At 39.3% G+C, this 21,773-nt stretch overlaps 1 protein-coding gene across 1 annotated transcript in view; it reads right to left on the reverse strand.

The window, feature by feature from the left end:
• Nucleotides 1-21,773, reverse strand: part of PRKAR2B (protein kinase cAMP-dependent type II regulatory subunit beta) — a 112,565-nt gene that overhangs the window by 14,530 nt on the left and 76,262 nt on the right. Inside the window, exons 4-5 of the mRNA XM_003896456.5 lie at nt 16,407-16,490; nt 3,973-4,079 (exon numbers count right to left, since the gene is read on the reverse strand). Coding sequence (XP_003896505.2) covers nt 3,973-4,079; nt 16,407-16,490 — 191 coding nt within the window. The remainder of the gene's footprint in view (nt 1-3,972; nt 4,080-16,406; nt 16,491-21,773) is intronic.

Genomic DNA, 21,773 nt, shown 5'->3' on the forward strand with positions numbered 1-21,773 from the left:
CATTCTTCGTGTGGATGACTGACTTTCCACATACTGTATTTTATCAGAGAACACGCTTTCAAGGCTTGCACCTATGAGGGCAGACAGAAAAAATTCTTTGGCTTATATTCTGTTGATTAAACCCTAACAAAGACAAAGGGTGGGGCTGTGCTGCTAAAAAAAAAAAAAAAAAAGTGGCTTTTAACATTAGAAAATTATTATGCCCAGGCCTGGTACCTCATGCCTCTAATTCCAATGCTTTGGGAGGCCAAGATGGGAGGATCATTTGAAGCCAGGAGTTCAAGACCAGACTGGGCAACATAGCAAGACTCTGTCTCTACAAAAAACTGAAAAATTAGTCAAGCATGGTGGCACATGCCTGTACTCCTAGCTACTTGGAAGGCTGAGGCAAGAGGATCGCTTAGGCCCAGGAGTTCAAGGCTGCAGTGAGCTGCGACTGCACCACTACACTCCAGCCTAGGCAAGAAAGTGAGACACTCTCCCTGTCCCTCCAAAAAAGAAAGAAAAGGATTATTAATAATAAAGAAGCAATAAGAGCAGAAACATGATAGACAATAGATATTATTACTAAGGAAGAAAATAATTGGTTTCACGGCCAGATCACAGTGGCTCATGCCTGTAATCTCAGCACTTTGGGAGGCTGAGGTGGGCAGATCACAAGGTCTGGAGTTTGAGACCAGCCTGGCCAACATGGTAAAACCCCACCTCTACTAAAAATACAAAAAAACTAGCCGGGCGTGGTGGCAGCCACCTGTAATCCCAGCTACCTGGGAGGCTGAGGCAGGAGAATCGCTTGAACCCAGGAGGGCGGAGGTTGCAGTGCGCCGAGACCACGCCACTGCACTTCAGCCTGGGCAACAGAGCAGATTCCATTTCAAAAAAAAAGGAAAAGAATTGGTTTTCAATGTAATTCATGGATAGAATGACTGTTTCGAGGGAAACTACTAGAATTTGTCCCATGGATAATCATTTTTCAAGTACAGGTTGAGTTTCCCTCATCCAAAATTTTCAGAATCAGAAGTGTTATAGATTTTAGACATTTTCAGATTTTAGAATATTTGCATATACAGAATGAGGTTATCTTGGGAATGAGATCTAAGTCTAAATACAAAATTAATTTATGTTTCATATATACCTTATACATACAGTCTGAGGATAATTTTATTTAATATTTTAAGTAATCTTGTGCATGAAACCAAATTTGTGTACACTGAACCATCAGAAAGCAAAGGTGTCATTATCTCAGCCACCCATGTGAACAATCTGTGGTTGGTTCAGCATTACCATCATTCCTGACTCTCAATTTATATGCTACCAATAAGCCATCATTTTTTACTTGTATTCACACATAAGTACTCAACAGTAAAAAATATGACATACCATTAATACAATAAAAAATAATGTGTTTGGGGTAACTAAGCAGCACAGCAGCATCCCCAGAGTACCTGCACCGGCTGCCAAACAAGAGCAACCACAAACAATGGCAGGCCTGCAGTCTCCACCTACAATGCTGTGTTCTGATTAAAGTTACTGTACGTCATACACTAACACCTTCAGGGATGCTGAATAAGCTGTTGTGTGCCTGCATTTTGACTGTGAACCATCACATGAGGTCAGGTGTGGAATTTCCACTTGTGCCATCATGTTGGCGCTCAAAATGCTTTGGAGTTTGGAGCATTTCAGATTTTCAGACTAGCAATGCTATAGATTAAACTCCTCAATTTACTAAACTATTTACACTTTTGCACTGAAACTGTTCTCTACACTCACTACTTTGAATAGGGTAAAACACAGCAAAATGTGCTGAGGAAAAGTAAAATGAGCTACCAGTACAGTTGAAATCACATCAGTCTAAAGTCTGTTAAAATACCGCAGGCTAGGCCGGGTACACTGACTTACACCTGTAATCCCACCACTTTGGGAGGCCAAGACAGGCAGATCACCTGAGGTCAGGAGTTCGAGACCAGCCCGGCCAACATGGTGATACCTCGTCTCTACTGAAAATACAAAAATTAGCTGGGTGTGGTGGCAGGCACCTGTAGTCCCAGCTACTCCGCAGGCTGAGGCATGAGAATCGCTTGAAACTGGGAAGCAGAGGTTGCAGTGGGCCAAGGTCACACCACTGCACTCTAGCCTGGGCGACAGAGCAAGACTGTGCAAAAAAGAAAAAAAAAACCTTGGGCTGTTTTTTTCACACAGATTTCTTCTCTGATAATGTGAGGCCTCAGGCAGGGCAGAGCCCCAGAAAGAGAATGAACAGGGCAAGAGACCTGGCTGTGGAGTTGGCTCTACCCCAGTCATTTGGGTGATCTGAACCAAGTGCTGTTACTTCTGTGTGCCTGCATGTTTTCATCTATCAAATGGGTGACTAGGATCTAACTGAAAAGGGAATAGACTATATACAAGTGTAAGGCAGTTTTGAAAGTCAAAAATCCCCACTAAATGATTAAGATCGTAGAGGGTTAGGGTTTCTCATATACTTCTACAATTAAACACACTTAGGTGCATTTCTGAGGTGTTGCACCGATGAAAGCTATTAATGATATAAAAATCATTATTTTGATTCACATATAGATAACTGGTTTATTCTACTCTAAAATCTTGGCTAATGCTTCAGTCATAGGTCACCAGGCATTAGGGATGAGGGAATGGGACAATCAGTGAAAACTCTTGATTTAAAGAGCATGAGCGACTGATGCATGAAAGATACCACCCACAGAGCCAAAATAATGAAATGAGGCTTCAGGAGACCAAAGAGGTCATTTTCACCAAGACCTCTGAGGTGAACACAACCTGACCCAGAGAGAAAACATAATCCAGTGAGTCAGGCTGGGAGAGGACCTGCGTTCCACACAGAAGGGGAGGGGTCAGGGATGCGAACACTCATCATTGTTTTACAAAAGTGAAGAAATAAGGAGTCAGCTCAGGCTGCTCTGCTGTCAGATTTTAGGATTCATCTATTGCATAAGGCACATTGTTCTATGATGAGGTAAAGCACAACTTAAATTTCTTGAAAATAGATTTTCAACATAAACGTAAGATTTCTTTAAATAATTATAGAGTTTTTAAGACAAATATAATAATATACAATTCTTGGAAGGATGCACAAACTACTCACTATACAGACTGGATGATGTTGAAGCAGCAGGAAGACAGACTTACTTTTCACCTTATGCCCCTGTGAAGTATTTGCATTTTCTATTTTTATTTATTTATCTATTTATTTATTATTTGAGACGGAGTTTCACTCTTGTTGCCCAGACCGTAGTGCAAATGGCGCAATCTCGGCTCACTGCAACCTCCACCTCCCGGGTTCAAGCAATTCTCCTGCCTCACTCAGCCTCCCAAGTAGCTGGGATTATAGGTGTGTACCACCATATCGGGCTAATTTTTCTTGTATTTAGTAGAGACGGGGTTTCACCATGTTGATCAGGCTAGTCTTGATCTCCTGACCTCAAGTGATCCACCGGCCTCATCCTCCCAAAGTTCTGAGATTACAGGCGTGAGCCACTGCACCCAGCCAATTCTGAATTTTTTAAACCATGAGCATGTTTTACATAGTTTTAAAAAAAGAACTTTTAAGAAATACCAATTGAAGTCTACTGCGAATTAACATCTTAGATGCCATATTATACTGCTGTTCTTACTGTAATAGGCATCTAGTACATACTAATGCCATCACACATCTCTCAATTAGAATTTGGCAAATGAAGATGCTCACGTTAAATGACTGACATTTACAGATTAGACTAACCAAAAGTCATCAGTTCCTCTATAACCTATGCCTCTTTTCATGATCCACTGTGGCTTCACTGCATGTACTCACAACAGGTTTACAGTGCCTACTATGTAGTAATTAGAGTAGTGGCAATAACAACTATCCTGTATTAACCTGTCAGTTGCCATAATAATGGTTGAGATTTTACACAAAAGGTTCTTTAAATTTCAATAGTAAGGCTGGACAAAACTTACCTATCAATTACATAAAAGTTGTCACCATCGTCACCTTGATCAATTACATGCTCCCCATCTTTGACCAATTTTTCAAACATGGCATCTAATACTTGAGACATCTGCTCCTATTTTTAAAAAAGATGGGATATAATCTTTACATTTATCTAGGACATGTTTTCTTAAGTAACCATAATTATATTTCTGTGAACAAGTCCAAAGAAATGGAAATATCATAACTACCATTAAATGTTGTCAGAAAAATACACAGTAGTCTTTCTTACCACATACAAATAATTATATTACAAATATATAAAAATGATTATATACTTTCATATTCAGTATTTGAATGAAAGTAATTATAATTAGTCTGTTTCAGAATATTTGCAACTATCACCACTTTAAAATGAAAATTTAACCACCAAACCACCACATACCTTGTGAAATATAATCTTAGCAACTAAAAGGATCAGGTTAGTAAGGAATTATTTCAAATTTCTTTTAAAGATACCCATTTTTAAAAACTTCCTTAGTCATCACTAAAATCTGTGTACAGATAACCTAAATACTTGGTGAATTTAGATCCTGATTCCAATCTTCTTTTTGGTTTAGCACCAAAATAAAAACAGAACAAAATAGAAAAACAACAAAGCGAACCAAAAATGACTGTGGCAAATAATATGTCACTATTCACTGTCACTAAGGTTGGCTTCAAGCTGCAACCACTGGGCTCACTAGGGCAGATTTGTCAGAAACATCAAAAATATTATTCAACAACTAATTAAACTATGTAAAATGTTTATTCTGCCAAAGTGTGATTGACAAGGCTCAAGGATAAGCTTCAAACTAATAAGAATAAACTAGGAGGTGAAAGAAATCTTTAATCAGAACAAATACCAGAATAATTCAAAGAACTTCGAAAAGACAGAATAAATGGATATGAGGAAATAATACAATATAATGGAAATCTAAAGACTTAGAGGGTTATTTGTTCTGCTACTTATTAGCTCTGAGCCCTTGGTCAGGTCACTCCTTATGGGTATACAAAAGGTGTAATGCTAACTGCCCATGCCAAAATCAATTACTATTATACATAAATTAAGGAGTTGAAGATAGATTCAAAGCGGAAAAAAGATGCAAGAGGAAAACACAGGTTGAAGAAACAAGATATTCTGGATAGAGAGGATAACAGATCACATGTGATTCTCTTCCTTTTGAGACCACATGAAAATGTTACAAGGCATATGAAGATGAATCTACAATTGTATAGAGTACAGGAAGGGAAAACTGATGGATGAGAGAGTTTCAGGGCGAAGGTAAGTAACATGTGGCAGAGAGAGCTGCCCCAAGTAGCACAGGTGAGACTGCAGTGTGGAGGGGCCAATATGCCTTGTGGAGCACCAGGAGGCTCCCAAGTGGGTAATACCTGGCTCTGCCGGCGTGGGACTGAGACACAAAGCTAAAAACAAGTGGACTGATTTAAAGTCCTGCAGAGATTAGTTGACACCTTCCTTCAAAATCCCTCTACCCTAATACAGAATGCCTAGCAGCCAAATGTGGACTCTCAACTCTTCCCAGACAAAAGATCAGAGAGAAACTAAACAAATTAGAACTAGAACAGATACGGTGAACACTGGTGCCCTAGAACAAAAACCTTCACTTGGTAGGACTTAGGGGTTCCCCAATGTAACAGCTGGCTCCCTGTCAGCTCAAGCTAAACAGTGCACTGGTTGACAGATCTGCCCTACTTACCCAGAGCTCTAAATCAGCTTTATGTTGCTCCCCTGGTAGCCCACAAGACTAAGATAAACAGCAAAATGACAATACATGAAATAGATATTTCAGGAATCATAGAGAGCTTTTGCAGAGACATTTAAGATGATATATCCATGAGACCAAAAAACAAAATAGGATAGTTAGGAAAAGAGCAAATCAGAGAAAAATGTGTAGCTTGGAAATCAAAAATATGATGATCTTTTTTTTCTTTTTTTTTTTTTTCCTTTAAAACAGATTTTTTTTTGGCAGGGTGCAGTGGCTCATGGCTACAATCCCAGCACTTTGGGAGGCCAAGGCAGGCAGATTGCTTCAGCCCAGGAGTTTGAGACCAGCCTGGACGACACGGCAAAACCCTGTCTCTACCAAAACAAATAGCTGGGCACGGTGGTGCACACCTGTAGTCTCAGCTACTCAGGAGGCCGAGGTCGGAGGACTGCTTGAGTCTGGGAAGTTGAGGCTTCAATGAGCTGTGATCACACCACTGAGTTCCAGCCTGGGCAACAGTGTGAGACTCTGTCTCAAAAAAATGAGCAGTCTCAGCTACTCAGGAGAGGCCGAGATTGGAGGACTGCTTGAGCCTGGGAGGTTGAGGCTGCAGTGAGCTGTGATTGCTCCACTGCACTCCAGCCTGGGCAATAGAGTGAGACTCTGTCTCAAAAGTAAAAAATAAAAAATAAAATAGACTTTTTTAAAGCAGTTTTAAGCTCATAGGAACATTAAGCAGAAAGTACAGACATACTCCACATATCCTCTGCCCCCCACACATGGCACAGACTCTCCCATGATAAACATCCTCCACCAGAGTGGCAAATTTGTTACAAGTGATGAATCTACACTGACATCATTATCATTCGAAGTCCATAGTTTATATTAGGGTTTGCTCTTGGTGTTGTACATTCTATGCGTTTGACAAATGTATAAAGACATGTATCCACCATTACAATTTCTTTAAAGGTAAATAAAAGAGTAAGAAGATAAATCACCAAACACCTCAAAAAAAAAGTCAATAAAGAGATGAAAAGAAAGGAGTGTAAGACACAGTAACAGAGAAAACAAAAAGGAGGAAATATAAACAATACAGGATGAATTTTGTAGACCCAAAGGACACAGGTTTTCAGACCAAAAGGGCACACTCAAGTACCCAGCACAATCAATGACCATAAATCCCCACACTAGGATGAAAGAATGTGTTTTTAGAACACTAAAGATAAAAGATCTGCAAAGCTTCCAGAAAAGAGAAAGGTGGATTCTTAGAAACATGAAAAGTTACTCAACTTCTCTCAAAATGAAGAGAAATCCAAATTCAAATCGAAATGAGATGCCACTTTTCACTTGCCAGATTCAAAAAGATACAAATGTTAGAATATCACACTGTGTTGGAGACCGTGTGGGAAAAGAGGCATTCTCACACAGACTTCTGGTGAGAAGGTAAAATGGAACAAACTCTAAAAAAGCAATTTGTCAAAATTTAATAAAATTTCAGATATGCATAATCTTCTACCTCACTGTTCCTTTTCTAGGAAGTTATTATATAGCTATTTATAAAATGCATCACCATTTTTCTTTGCATCACAATAGCAGAAGACTGGAAACAAACTAATAGTTTATCAACAGGGCACTGGATAAATAAACTGTCATAGATTCATTCACCAAAAAGCTCTGCTGCTGTAGGCATATAGGGATTTTCAGACACCTTTCTTTCAAAGGAGTCACTGGCAGCGAGAGAACACTAAAAGAAGGGTAATCAAGAAATGTGAAAACCTGCAATGGGGGAATTTCAGAAAACAAGGCATTTAGATGACAGAAAAGAAGACCTATATGAGAATACATCAGCTATCTTCTGTTCAAACCATGACATCAGTAGTTCTAGAGGCCATAACTGGGACTGTTGGGTGGAAGTTTCATGAAGGTTTTGGCACAATGTAAAGACCTGCCCAGGAATGAGAGCTGTCTAGCAGTGACAAGGGCTGCCTTGCAAATAATTTTGCCTTTTCCAGAATGTTAAATAGTTGGAATCATGCAGCACACAGCCTTTCCACATTGGCTTCTTTCACTTAATATTATGCATTTAAGGTTCTTCCATGTCTTCCATGTCTTTTCATAACAAGATCACTCATTTTGTCCACTGTCTAGATGTACCACAGTTTATTTATCCATTCACATACTGAACAACATCTTGGTTGCTTCCAAGTTCTGGCAATTTTGAATAAAGCTGCTACAAATAGCTGTGTACAGGTTTCTGTGTGGACCTAAGTTTTCAACTCCTTTGAGTAAATACCACGGAGCATTACTGCTGGAGAGGATGGTAAGAGTATGTTTAGTTGTAAGAGACACCACTAAACAATCTTCTAAAGTGACTGTACCATTTTGCATTCTCACCAACAATGAGTTCTTAAACCACCTATGTTCACCAGCATTTGGTGCTGTCAGTGTTCCGAATTTTGGCCATTCTAATAGATGTGCAGTAGTATCTCATTGTTGTTTTAAGTTGCGTTTCCCTGGTGACATGTGATGTGGAGCATCTTTTCATATGCCATTTGTGTATCTTTTTCAGCGAGATGTCTGTTAACATCTTTGGTTCATTTTTTAATCTGATGGTTTACTACTGTTGAGTTCTTTGTATATTTTGGATAACAGTCCTTTATCAAGCTGTGTCTTTTGCAAATATTTCCTCCCAGTCTGAGACCATCTTTTCATTCTGCTGATGTGTCTTTTGCAGCAAAGAAATTTTTAATCTTAATGAAGTCCAGCTTATCAATTCTTTCTTTCATGGATGTGCCTTTGGTGTTACATCTAAAAAGTTATCACAAAATCCAAGGTCATCTAGATTTTCTCCCATGTTATCACCTAGGAATTTTATAGTTTTGTATTTTACATTTACATCTGTGGTCTATTTTGAGTTAATTTTTGTGAAGAATATAAGGTCCATTTCTAGATTCATTTTTCAGAAGTCTAGTTTTTCCAGCACCATTTGTTGAAAAGACTATCTTTACTTCATTGTGTTGCCTTTGCTCCTTTGTCAAAGATCAGTTAACTTCATTTAAGTGGGGCTGTTACTGGGTTCTCTGTCCTGTTCCACTGATCAATTTGTACATTCTTTTGCCAGTACTATACTGTTGTGATTACTGTCACTTTAGACTAAGTCTTGAAGTCAGTTAGTATTAGTACTTTAACTTTGTTCTTTTCCTTCAATATTGTGTTAGCTCTGCTAGGTCTTCTGCCTCTCCAAACTTCAGGATCAGTTTGTTGGGATTGCAGTGAATCTACAGATCAACTTGGGAAAAACTGACATCTTGACAATACTAGGTCTTCCTATCCATGAACATGGAAATCTCTCCATGTATTAAGTTCTTCCTTGATTTCCTTCATAATTTTATAGTTTTCCTCACATAGATCTTATACATATTTTTGTTAGATTTACATCTAAATATTTAATTTTGGGGGGATGGTATGGTATGGTATTTTTAATTTCAAATTCCACTTGTTCACTGCTGATATAAAGGAAAGTGATTAACTTTTGTATATTAACCTTGTATCCTGCAACCTTGTTATAATCACTTACTAGCTCTGGAAGCCTTTCCCATTTTCTACTTAATCATGTCATCTGTGAAAAAAGACAGGTACATTTCTTCCTTCTCAATACATTTCACTACACTTTCTTGTCTTATTGCATTAGCCAAGACTTTTAGCACTATGTTGAAAAGGAGTGGCGAGAGGGAACTACAAATTTGTTAAGGTAAACTTCACATAACATAAAATTAATCACTTTATCTTCCTTTTTTAAAATTGTAACTATCCTGGTGGGGATGAAATGGTATTTTCCCATTTCTAAATTGGAAATTTTGTCTTTTTACTGTTGAGTTGTGTTACTTATGTATTTTGGATACCAGATCTTTATCAGATATATGATTGGCAAATAATTTTCTCTTCTGCAGACTGTCTTCACTTTTTAAAATAATGCCCTTTGAGGTACAAAAATGTTACATCTGTGTGAAGTCCTATTTATCTCTTTTTTATTTTCTTCTTATGCTTTTGGTGTCTAAGAGTCCAATGCTAAATATAAGACCATAAAGACTTACTCCTATGTTTTCTTCTAAGAATTTTATAGTTTAAGCTCCTATATCTTTGGCCTTTGATCCCTTCTGAATTAACTCTGGTATATGCAAAGGAGTCCAGCTTTCTTCTTTTGTGTGTGGATATCCAGTGATTCAGCACCATTTGTAGAATAAACTATTCTTTTTCTATTGAATGGTCTTAACACTCTTGTGGGAAAATCAATTGGCCATAAGTATATACATTTATTTCTAGATTCTCAATTCCATTCAATTGTTCTATATGTCTACCCCAGCCCAGTATATTGTTTTGATTACCGTAGCTTTTCAATAAGTTTAAAATTAGGAAATGTGAATCCTGCAACTTTGTTCTTCTTTTTAAATATTGTTTTGGTTACTTGGAATCTGCTGTTATATGTACAATTATAACATAGTGGCAACAGCAAAACATTAATGTGTTATCATGATTTAGCTTTATAATACATAAAAGCTACTAGTTTAAACTTGTATAAACAATACTGATGAACATATTTTTTAAAAAGAATATAGAACCTCTATAAATACTGATATATTGTTAAATTTGAAAAGAACAGGGCAGGCCAGGCACAGTGGCTCACGCCTACAATCCCAGCACTTTGGGAGGCTGAGGCGGGCAAATCACTTGAGGTCAGGAGTTCCAGACCAGCCTGGCCAACACAGCGAAACTCCATGTCTACTCAAAAAACAAAAATTAGCTGGCCATGGTGGTGCACACCTGTAGTCCAACTACTCGGAAGGCTGAGGCACGAGAATCACTTGAACCCAGGAGGTAGAGGTTGCAGTGGGCCACGATCATGCCACTACACTCCAGCCTGGGCAACAGAGTAAGACTCTCCAAAAAAAAAAAGAAGAAAGAAAAGAAAGGAAATAAAGGAAAGGAAGAAAGAAAGAAAGAAAGAGAACAGGGCATAACAGTGTGTTAATTTTGTTGCCACCAAAATTTGAAAAAGAATATACTTGTATGTGTATTGCATGACCCTGGAAAAATATACAAGATAGTACTAAAAGAACGTGCTCCTAAAAAACTGGGTTTGAGAGGCAGAGGTGGAAAGGAGATTTCCTTTCACTGACTACTCTTTTGTTCTTTTTGAATGTTTGTCAATTTTACGTGTATACTGATTTATATTTTTTAATTAACTAAAAAAACTCTAAACTGAGAACATAATTTTACATCTTCATACGGGCTAAGAAAAACTTTCGGAAGAATGATGATGATGGGTTTGCAGGAAGTGGTTTTCATCCCCTTCTTGGGTCCCTGTGTGAGTTCTGGCATCTTTTTGCGGAACAGCAGCCAAGGTTGAAGATGTAGCCAAGGTTGAAGATGAAGCCAAGGTAGCAGTGAAACAGACCTTTCTTGATGTAGCGCTAATTGGCCCCACAGGGACCACTCTACCCAAATGAGTTCATCAACTCAGGCAACATATGGTCACCTATCAAAATTATAAAAGCTGATTAAATGATTTACTAATATTTTGTTTTGCTTGCTATTTATATGTTGACTTTTTTAAGGCAGGTAGAGGGTGAACATCAGCTTTATTGATTGGTTCTGACTCTAAATGTCAAATGGGGAAAAAAGATGAAATAAATTGCTACATTAACTATTTTGTGATGTTGGAATTAGCTGCATTTGAAAACATTATAGAACTGAAGAATTCATACATGGATATATGAAAAAGCAATTCCTGATAAAATACAGACAGGTGTCTGTTCTAGTCAATCAAAATGTAATTTCCCCATAATTATGCACAGAGTGAAAAGAACTTAGGAAATATTTAATATGCAGAGGCTTATCATGATGACTGACAACTACTGTAGGAAATCCACATTTAATTCTCCTACAGAATGCCAATTCAAGACTGAGCTCAGTAAAGGGCTCTGACTCACTTAAGAAATAACAATTTACTCTTCATTAATGAAAGAGCCTATCATATAGCCTAAGAAAATTGTTTCAGTTAGCCTCAAATTAGAAATATTTCAGAAGGAAAATGGCCTACTGAGTGGAGCATTAAAATATTCATGAAAAGAATATCTTCAAAGAGATTAATAATTATAAACGCTGTGCTCAACATATGAATATACAGCTCTCCAAGGAAAAATGTTCTGAAGTCTAGGAAGTGCAAGATTTTCAAGCCAAATAATGACTTCAGGAAATTCAAATGAGATAGTAGACACAAAGCCAAGATCATTCTTCTTGCTAATTAGTAGTTTCCCCTTCCTCCTTCAAGTTTTCCCATTTCAGGAAAAGGTAGCAACTTCACAGTCACTCCAGCTAGACACTTTCCTTCAGTCCCCAACAAAATCGATCACCAAGTACCAAATTCTGCTAATCCTTTTTTGTGAAACCATTCTTTTCTGTCTGTCCCTTTCCCCCTTCCCTGGAGTTCAGACCCATTTCTTTTCCCTAGATCATGACCTGGTTTTCTACTGGGCTCCACTCTTTTGTTCTTGTCTGCTTCCCCCATTTTTCTCCCCTCTTCAACTCCTCCTCGACATTACCACCAAAGTGACCTTAGAAAAATCTGATAGTTACATTCTCTGACTAAAATTCTTCAGCTGTGCCCATTGCCTACAAGGCAGTCCAGTGCCACAGCACAGCATTCAAGAAAGAATGGGCCTTCCTGATACAGCACCCATATCTTAGCTCCATCACTCCCATCACTAGATGGCGGCCATCCATCACCGGACGGTTGCCACTTTAGGCTCTAGTGATAATACTCTGTACTTTTCCTCACCTGGTGATTCCCTCCTCATTTTCGGGGGCACAGCTCAGTGACCTCTCCAGCTTTCTGAACCATTAAGGTAAGCTAAGAGACAGACATCTTCTCACTGTGCCCTGACCATATTACAGCATGTATCATGTTTTCCCAACATGCTTTGCAGATGTGTTTGTACCCTCATTAAATTATAAATTCCAAAAGGACAAAAAACATCTCTAAATATCTCTGTGGCCTCCAATACCTTAAACAGGTCTTGAAATAGTGAGTAGTCAAGAAATTAAAATGAAAGGAGCTGCATGATAAGCAGATTATCTGAGCTGAATATGTAATTCAATTAAAACACATTTGGGTTACTGTAAATAATGTGTATCACAAAAAACTAGAAAGCTGTTTTATAGTATGAGCTTAAACTAAAACCACCAATCTGCCATGTTTTGGGCTAAAAGTCTTATTCCAGGTGGTAATTTGCTGAGAAAAATAAATTTTACTTACTTACATCCTATATCATCTCTAGAAGGATTTAAATAGTAAGGGAGTAATTCAAGGTGGTCTGAGCTCAAATTCAAAAAAGGGTCTTTTGAAAACTACTATGTAAATACATTTGCTTCTTCTCTATAAAACATTCGATCGTGACAATTCAGAAACTGAATTTTTTTCCCTCTATGAGCTGGTTTTTAAAATACATATTGAAGACTTCCAGCAAAGCAGTGAAAAAAGTCTAGAACACTCCTATGTTTACAAAATAATCACACTAAGCAAAGATGCTCCTTGCCAGACTATATTAGCAAAAGCTTTCTTAAATATTAATACTTTTAAATGCAACCAAAATTTTCACAATGCTTTTAAAGAGCTAAAGTTGAAATAGCAAGGAAGATCAATTTAATTTAAAAAACAGAACAGAAAAAACGACATCCCAGGAAAGCATAACTAGCAATGATTTCATTTATGCCTGTGTATCACTTTACCCTACAGACATCAGAAGTTCACGACTTAGTCCCCGCTGAAGCATTAAAATACTGGTTCACTGAATAGGAAAGCATGCAAACATAACATACGTAACAGCAACCAAATACTGAACTTGAACATTTTCACATTTAGCTCTAGTCCTTGGTATTCAAAGTATGCTGTGGGTCAAGAACATCAACATTACCTGGGAACTTGTGAGAAATGCAGACTTTTCAGGCTCCACTCCAGACCACGAGAATCCAAATCTGCATTTTCACAAGATCCCCTGATGATACATCAGCGTATTAAAGCTTGAGAGCACTGTTCTTGGTGACCTCTGAAATTCTCCCATGTAAAGTTCTAATAAAAAAATAAAGAATTCTTGAATAAAGCCTACCTCTAAGTGTAAAACTAAGGATTGATTTTACCACTGCCTTCTGTGTGACTCTGGAGCAAAAGAGTTAAATACTACATTGGTCCTTCATTTGCGATGTGATCATGTGATCCACAGGCTAGCTTTGATACCAGCTCAGGGTACTGAACCAGGTCTTTGCTTCCTCAGCACTAACTCCCACTGCTGCTAAGTGATGGTACTCGGTAAATATGCCTTGAATGAACTGAGCAAAGAAACTTGAATGGACAAGGATATATGAGGGCCACTCTGAACTAATGAATTCATACCATGAGACTGTAACTATGTTCAAGGGTTTGGCTTAGCTTTTTTTTTCTTCTCTTTTTTTTTTTTTTTTTTTGAGACGGAGTCTCGCTCTGTCACCCAGGCTGGAGTGCAGTGGCAAGATCTCGGCTCACTGCAAACTCCGCCTCCTCCCGGGTTCATGTCATTCTCCTGCCTCAGCCTCTCAAGTAGTTAGGATTACAGGCGCCCGCCCCAATGCCTGCCTAATTTTTTTGTATTTTTTTAGTAGAGATAGGGTTTCACTGTGCTAGCCAGGATGGGCTCGATCTCCTGACCTCGTGATATGCCCACCTCGGCCTCCCAAAGTGCTGGGATTACAGGCATGAGCCACCGTACCCGGCCTGGCATAACTTTTAACAAGACTTGAGTTAGATATTATTTAAACACCATCATTTTATTACAAATAACAAATCTATCCGAAACTATTATTTAGGATTAAATATGTATACTTAGATAACTAGAAAAGTGTCAGAGGTGCATGAACCAGAGCAACTCCATCTTGAATAGGAGCTGGGTAAAATAAGGCTGAAACCAACTGGGCTACATTCCCAGATGGTTAAGGCATTCTAAGTCACAGGATGAGACTGAAGGTCAGCACAAGATACAGGTCATAAAGATCTTGCTGATGAAACAGGCTGCAGTCAAGAAGTCGGCCAAAACCCACCAAAACCAAGATGGCCATGAGAGTGACCTCTCGTCATCCTCACTGTTAACACTCCCACCAGCACCATGACAGTTTACAAACGCCATGGTAACATCAGGAAGTTACCCTATATGATCTAAAAAGGGGAGGCATGAATAATCCACCCCTTGTTTAGCATATCATGAAGAAAGAACCATAAAAATGGGCAACCAGCAGCCCTGGGGGCTGCTGTCTATGGAGCAGCCATTGTTTTATTCCTTCACTTTCTTAATAAGCTTGTTTTCACTTTACAGACTCACCCTGAATTCATTTTTGCGCGAGATCCAAGAACCCTCTCTTGGGGTCTGGATCAGGACCTCTTTCCAGTAACAAAAGGATAAAGCATTCTTGTCTCAGTCCCATGTTTTCTTTTGAGAGCCTAGTGCATGTAGAGAGCCGCGAGCCATCTGCTACGTAAAGAGTGAAGCAAAGATACAAAAGACACAGTTCCTGCCCTCAGACAATGGACAGATGAAGTGACTGATGGATCCTGGGTCTGGTCAAATTCAGGTCTGTCAAAGCCAGTAATGGAGCCTCAGAGACGGACAGACAAACTTGTAATGTGTGGACCTAACATAAATCTCCAAAGTCACACAATGTACTGTGTTCCTGGAAGACATAATATAAACATAAATTATACTAGAAACAAAGGAGATTTTAAAAATATTTGAGTGTAAGTATGACACAGTATAGAACTGGTATGATGCAGTACCTGAATCTTTACAAAAATGTCCTTTTTAAGAAGACCTCATTTTAAAAAGAGCAGGTCTTGATTTAATGCTTCTCCTCTAGGACATCACCAAAAACTCAAAGATGCTGAGTTTGACCAAAGAAAAAGCAGAGGTAAGTCACAAAAGTTGACTCTATTTTCACACTTGGAATATGGCAGCAGAGGTTTGCTCCTACATGACTATATAGCAATGACTAAGCATAATCTGAGATGAAGGAAGCAGAACATGTACATCACAGTGCAAGGCAAAGTTTGAACAGCACACGCACTCATACCAAGAGTGGGTATTCTAGAAATACCAAACCCAAAGATTAGAGATTTCCAAATCCTTATAAAGAACAAACAAACAAACAAACAAAAAACCCTCACCTTAAAGTCAAGTGAAATGTTACTTTTAATCTATATAATATAGAGTTTATACACATTCAAATATAATTACTATTACTGGCTGTAAAGAGAAACAACCCTGCATGGGCCCTGAGCATCCCTGCATATCCCCGCTGGGTGCAAAGAGTGCAAGGTCCTAACCTCTTTTTACCTGGGCCATAGTATCTTGAGAGATGAGATAACATCTTCCATAGGACACACACCTCAGGCTTGTTTACTTCTTGCTCCAACAGCAGTATATTCCCCCAAACTCAATATTCCTCTCCTGCAGTTCAACCTACTGTGCATGCAAGCATCTGCAAGGGGGCCTTTACCATCACCCCAGGGTGATGTCAGCTTACAAAAAGCGCAAAACTCAAGACCCTGCACAGTTCTTGACACTGTCACTGGGGGAAAAAATATCCATTTATATTATTAAGATTTATCTTACCGGATCCAGATTCTTAAACAGCAGGATGTCTTTGCAAGCCTCTTGCAATCTATTTCTTTGATCATCAGTTTTTGGATGTATAATCTAAAAGGACACCAGATTTAAAAAACAAAGACATTAGCCAATACCATCTCACTCAAAGAGACTTAAAAAACTAACAAAAATCAGAACCAATGTTAGAAAGAAGAACTGTTAGTGTTCAAGTTCACTTCAGATTGGTGCTGAGATTCACTTTTGGTGACTGGTAATTATGAGCCTACTAAGTAGAGGAACATAATTCACCTTGTGGAGGGGGGAGGTTGGTATCTATTCATCAATATAGCACCGAAATGTTTTTCAAAAGCATATTTTCCCCTAGGTTAGCTAGTTCATTATGTACAGAACTGTGACTGACTAGGAAGACCCCAAAGCTCCCAGCCAGTGGGGACCCGTACAAAAGGACAACAGGTGTCAGCAGCTACAATGAAAATCTGGACTGTCGTCATTCTGTTTCTACTGAGCTTAACACTCTTTCAGGATGTAGTTCTTTCTTTTGAATCTTGATAAGGTCCCTGAAAGCAAGTAAAATGTTTAAATGTATAAGGCACTATACATTTAAATATATTTTTACACATGTGGTATGTACCTGCCCCACAGCAAGCAAGTGATTTTTAGAAGGGAGTAAGCAATCATGCACTGCCACTCCAAGACAGTATGTGTTCCAGAGAAAAAAAGAGTCCAAGGAGGCTGGCTGGTGCACTGATTTTACAAGGAACTCAAGGAAACTAGTGTGCTATATTCTCATTAAACTTGTATTCTAGAGGGTGAAGAGTGGCAGAATGCCTTGTGTGTAAGTGTGGCTTGCTATCTCTCGAGTCTCTTTTCACGAGCAGGAGGCTCAACTGACTTGGACCAAAAGGTCCACTCTTTTGTGAACATGAGCAGTTTGTAACTATGAAATGAGTTAGAGGGGCAAGGGTAGTCCTAAAAGCAGCAGACAGGGAGTTGGTTTCCTGAAGACCTATACACCACCCTTTCCTGTTCCAATGCTCACTCAAAGAGTGACCACGAGAGCTGATGGGCAGGTGCCCTGCCTCTTCAGGCAGCCGGCCCCACCATCAGAGCTCACAGAATCAGGCAGCAGTGGAGTTTACAGCCACAAACATCAAAAGTCACAATGGGGAATTTAAATCCGCATTTCAAACCATATCAGATGGCTAAAAAATAATGAAAATTATAAGCCTGAAAAGAATTGAGGAAATTTATAGTATCGATACACTATCTATATGTAAACTATTGATATGTAGACCATTTATCTGCATTATGTATAGACTACGTGAAAGAACTATGAGCTAGTGAGAGAAAGGGTCACTGCACTTTCCCCTCTAAGGTAAGGTAGATGTAAACCTTTGTTTACTATCTGCCCAATATTCATCTCAAACTAGAGTCTAAGATGACGCACAAACACAGACAAAGCAGATCCCGGGGCCTCCTCATCCACTGCTGCACAAGTAACCTTTACAATTTAGGTATTAACCAAATCACACCAACCAAACTTCACTTCCTCCTACTTCAAATAAGGAAGGTTAACACACTAAAACAAAACAGAAAGTCATTTCTTACTTCACAAAATCCATCCAGAACTTCAAACCGAAGCAACTGAGATGTCTGCCTGCTGAGAAGCTCTGTTCTCAGAAAGGATAGGGGGGAGAGTGCATCAGTATCACGTGCCTGCTTCGCTCTGATCAATTTCAGGTCTTTCTCCCCACCCCTTTCAATTCCTATAAGCCTTCACACAGAAATCCAGCTTTTTCCTCTTCTCTCTTCTTCCTGCTACCTCTCTTACCAATGACCACTTGTACCTTTTTTTTTTTTTTTTTTTTTTTTGAGACAGAGTCTCACTCTGTCGCCCAGGCGCTGGAGTACAATGGTGCGATCTCGACTCACTGCAACCTCCGCCTCCCGGGTTGACGTCATTCTCCTGCCTCAGCCTCCCGAGTAGCTGGGACTACAGGTGCCCGCCACCACACCTAATTTTTTTTTGTATTTTTAGTAGAGACGGGGTTTCACCATGTTAGCCATGATGGTCTCAATCTCCTGACCTCATGATTTGTCCGGCTCGGCCTCCCAAAGTACTGGGATTATAGGTGTGAGCCACCACGCCCGGCCTCTTTTTTTTTTTTTTTTTTAAAGACAGAGTCTTGCTCTGTCATCCAGGCTAAAGTGCAGTGGTGCGATCTCGGCTCCTTGCAACCTCCGCCTCCTGGGTTCAAGCGATTCTCCTGCCTCAGTCTCCCAAGTAGCTGGGATTACAGGTGCCCGCCACTGCGCCCAGCTAATTTTTGTATTTTTAGTAAAGACAGGGTTTTTCACCACCTTGGCCAAGCTGGTCTCGAACTCCTGACCTCGTGATCCACCCACCTCGGCCTCCCAAAGTGCTAAGATTACAGGCGCGAGCCGCCGTGCCCGAACCAATGACCATTTCTAAGTAGTCTTTGTTTCTCTGCCCCACCTCCATCACTATGGTCTACTGCTCTCCTCCTGTTTCCCTTTTCCCTTACCCTGCCATTACTCCTCAGCACCCAGAGTCCACTCTCTGTAATCAACCTCGTCAGTAAAATCCCTCTTCGCTGGGGAAAGTAAACAGTCAGAAAGCAGGTGCAGTCTCTGACACTGCGGCTCCTCTGCACTGTAGCCACCTGCTCTGAAGATGCTCTCCCCCATTTTTCCTCTGGGGCTTGGCGTGATCCCACCTCAGGGATCTGTCTCTGGGTCACTGAGGCCTCAGCAATACACCCAAACTGTGATTTTAGTGTACCAGAGGCCACTTTGGTTTTCATTAAAATTCATTCCTGACTTCAGATAAAAATGTTATTTGTTAAACAAACGTAGCATAAATACATGCTAGGTACTATTTTAAGGCTTTACTAATATTAACTCATTTTATCCTAGTGATAGATCCCATGAAGCAAGTTAAGAAATTTAGAGTTAAGGAAATCAACTTGCCTAAATCACTTGTCCAGTGTCATCCAGTCCATAAGGTACAGAGCAGGATTCATGCCAGCCAGGCCAGCTACAGAGTCTATACTCTAAACCAGGGACCAGCAAACTACACCTGCAAGCAAAGCTGTTTTTGTATGTATGGCTTCTAGGCTAAGAATAATTTTACATTTTTTTAATGACTGGGGGAAAAAAAATCAAACAAATGATAATAGTTCCTGACATATAAAATCTATATTAAATTCAAATTCAAATGTCATAGCTTTAATATAACACAACAGACGTGCCTTTCATTGATGTATTACCTACAGCTGCTTTCAAGCTACTACAGCAGAACTGAGTAGTTGCAAAGTAGTTGACTCCTCAAAGCCTAAAATATTTACTCTCGGAAAACAGTGCATTTTTCAGTTAAAAAAAAAAAAAAAAAAACTTTACCAAAAAAAGTTTGCCAACTTCTGCTCTAAATTTTTGCTGCCTTTCCATTAAAAAAAAAAAAAAAAAAAAAAAAAAAAAAGAAAAGAAAACCAGTTAATAAGTAAGGTTTAAACTTAGACATTTTCTTTAAAGAACACTGTATATCGACTGGGTACAGTGGCTCACGCCAGTAATCCTAACTTTGGGAGGCAAAGGTGGGTGGATCACCTGAGGCCAGGAGTTCAAGACCAGCCTGGCCAACAGGGCGAAACACCATCTCTACTAAAAATACAAAAATTAGACAGATATGTGTTGGTGCACACCTGCAGTCCCAGCTACTCGGGAGGCTGAGGCATGAGAATCGCTTGAACCCAGGAGGCAGAGGCTGCAGGGAGCTGAGATTGTACCACTGCACTCCAGCCTGAGTGACAGAGCAAGACTGTCTCCAAAACCAAAAAACAAAAAAATCAAAAAACAGAAAACAAAAACAAAAACAAAACAAAACAAAACACTGTATCTATGTTGTTAGGCAAGAGAAATCTATACAAGATATTTTCGTATTTGTCCCATCCATTCTCCACACGGAGCTGAAAATAATCTTTCAAAAATTTAAATCAGGATACTCCCTTCTCCAGCTTAAAACCTCAATGGACTCCATCACGTTTGGTGAGAATTAAATCCCCATTCCTTCCTTCTCTACCCTCACTGCAGCCATCTGGCCCAGCTCCACCTGCCTTCCCCGATGCCAGGCTCAGCTCCATCTAAAATGCCCTAAGGGGCTTCTGGCAAGACTCTCTGCCTGCCCATCGTTCCAGCCTCACCTCAAGGATGCTTGTTTCAACCATTCCAGAGTATCAGAGCCCCTGCTGGCTTGGGGCTTGTGTTTGGATCCGTACAGTGTTTCGCTGTTTCCTTAGCACTTCATGTTTTTTAACTTTTCATTAATGTATTCACTTGTCTGCTTCTCTCTCTAGACTGTAAGCTCCAAGAGGGCAGAGATTTGTCCATTTGCTCACCACTTTACATCTAGCACCAGACCAGATATGCAGATGGAACTCCAAAAAATTTTTGTGGAGAAACATAGAAATACTCTACCCTTAAGTTTATCAACTGTTCTCTACCAGTTTCTACATGCTAGATTTAGACAACTCTTAAATTTTCATTTATTAAAGGCATTCCAACTAAAATCTGTTATTTTCCAAAATGAGTCTTAAGTATTTACATTTTCTTTGAATTCGTATCAGAGGATAAATTTCTGTTTATACTACAGACTTAAGGATTTGGTGAGTCTCAGAAGTAATATAAAATGTCCAAATGAAATGTAATTTTATCACAACACAGTATACATTTTCCTTATAGATATTTCCCAATATGCTTCTGGATCTAAATAATTTTGAAATCTGTAATAATCATTCCCAAGCATGTGGTGTGGTATGCCTCATAGTTTTTGAGACCAAAATAAGTACAATTTTTAGTAACACATTTAGAGGAGAGAATATTCAACCTAATTGATAACCTAAGGTACTTTGCTATAATCAAACATATAATTAATACATTAAATACCAAAAAAAACTATCAAAAATAACTTTAAAAAGTGTTACAGGGGACAGCTCTTACGGTAAAGGCCCAACCACAAAGATTCCTCCTCCTCTAGTAACTGTCCTTATTTATAGAAGTGGTTCCCAAGTAGGTTGGACTTTTTGACCCTGGCCCTACCCTGGGCCAAAGCTGGGTGCATCAGAAACTCTTGGGAAGTTGGAATTTTGAACTGAAAGACACAGTAACAGAGATGAGTAGCTGAGCCCCTTTCAAAGACACTATGCTAAGTCTTACACTCTGGCTCCTGATGGACCCCAGAGGCGAGCTGGCTCCTGCCTGCCAGGCCTACAGCTTGGCCTTTGAATGCTTTCTGCAGTTCAATATGATCTCCAAGCATTTGTCTGATAATCTCTCCCCAGTGTTTTCTTTTTCACA

This window comes from Papio anubis, chromosome 4 (genome assembly GCF_008728515.1).
Source record: "Papio anubis isolate 15944 chromosome 4, Panubis1.0, whole genome shotgun sequence".
Taxonomy (NCBI): Eukaryota; Metazoa; Chordata; class Mammalia; order Primates; family Cercopithecidae; genus Papio; species Papio anubis.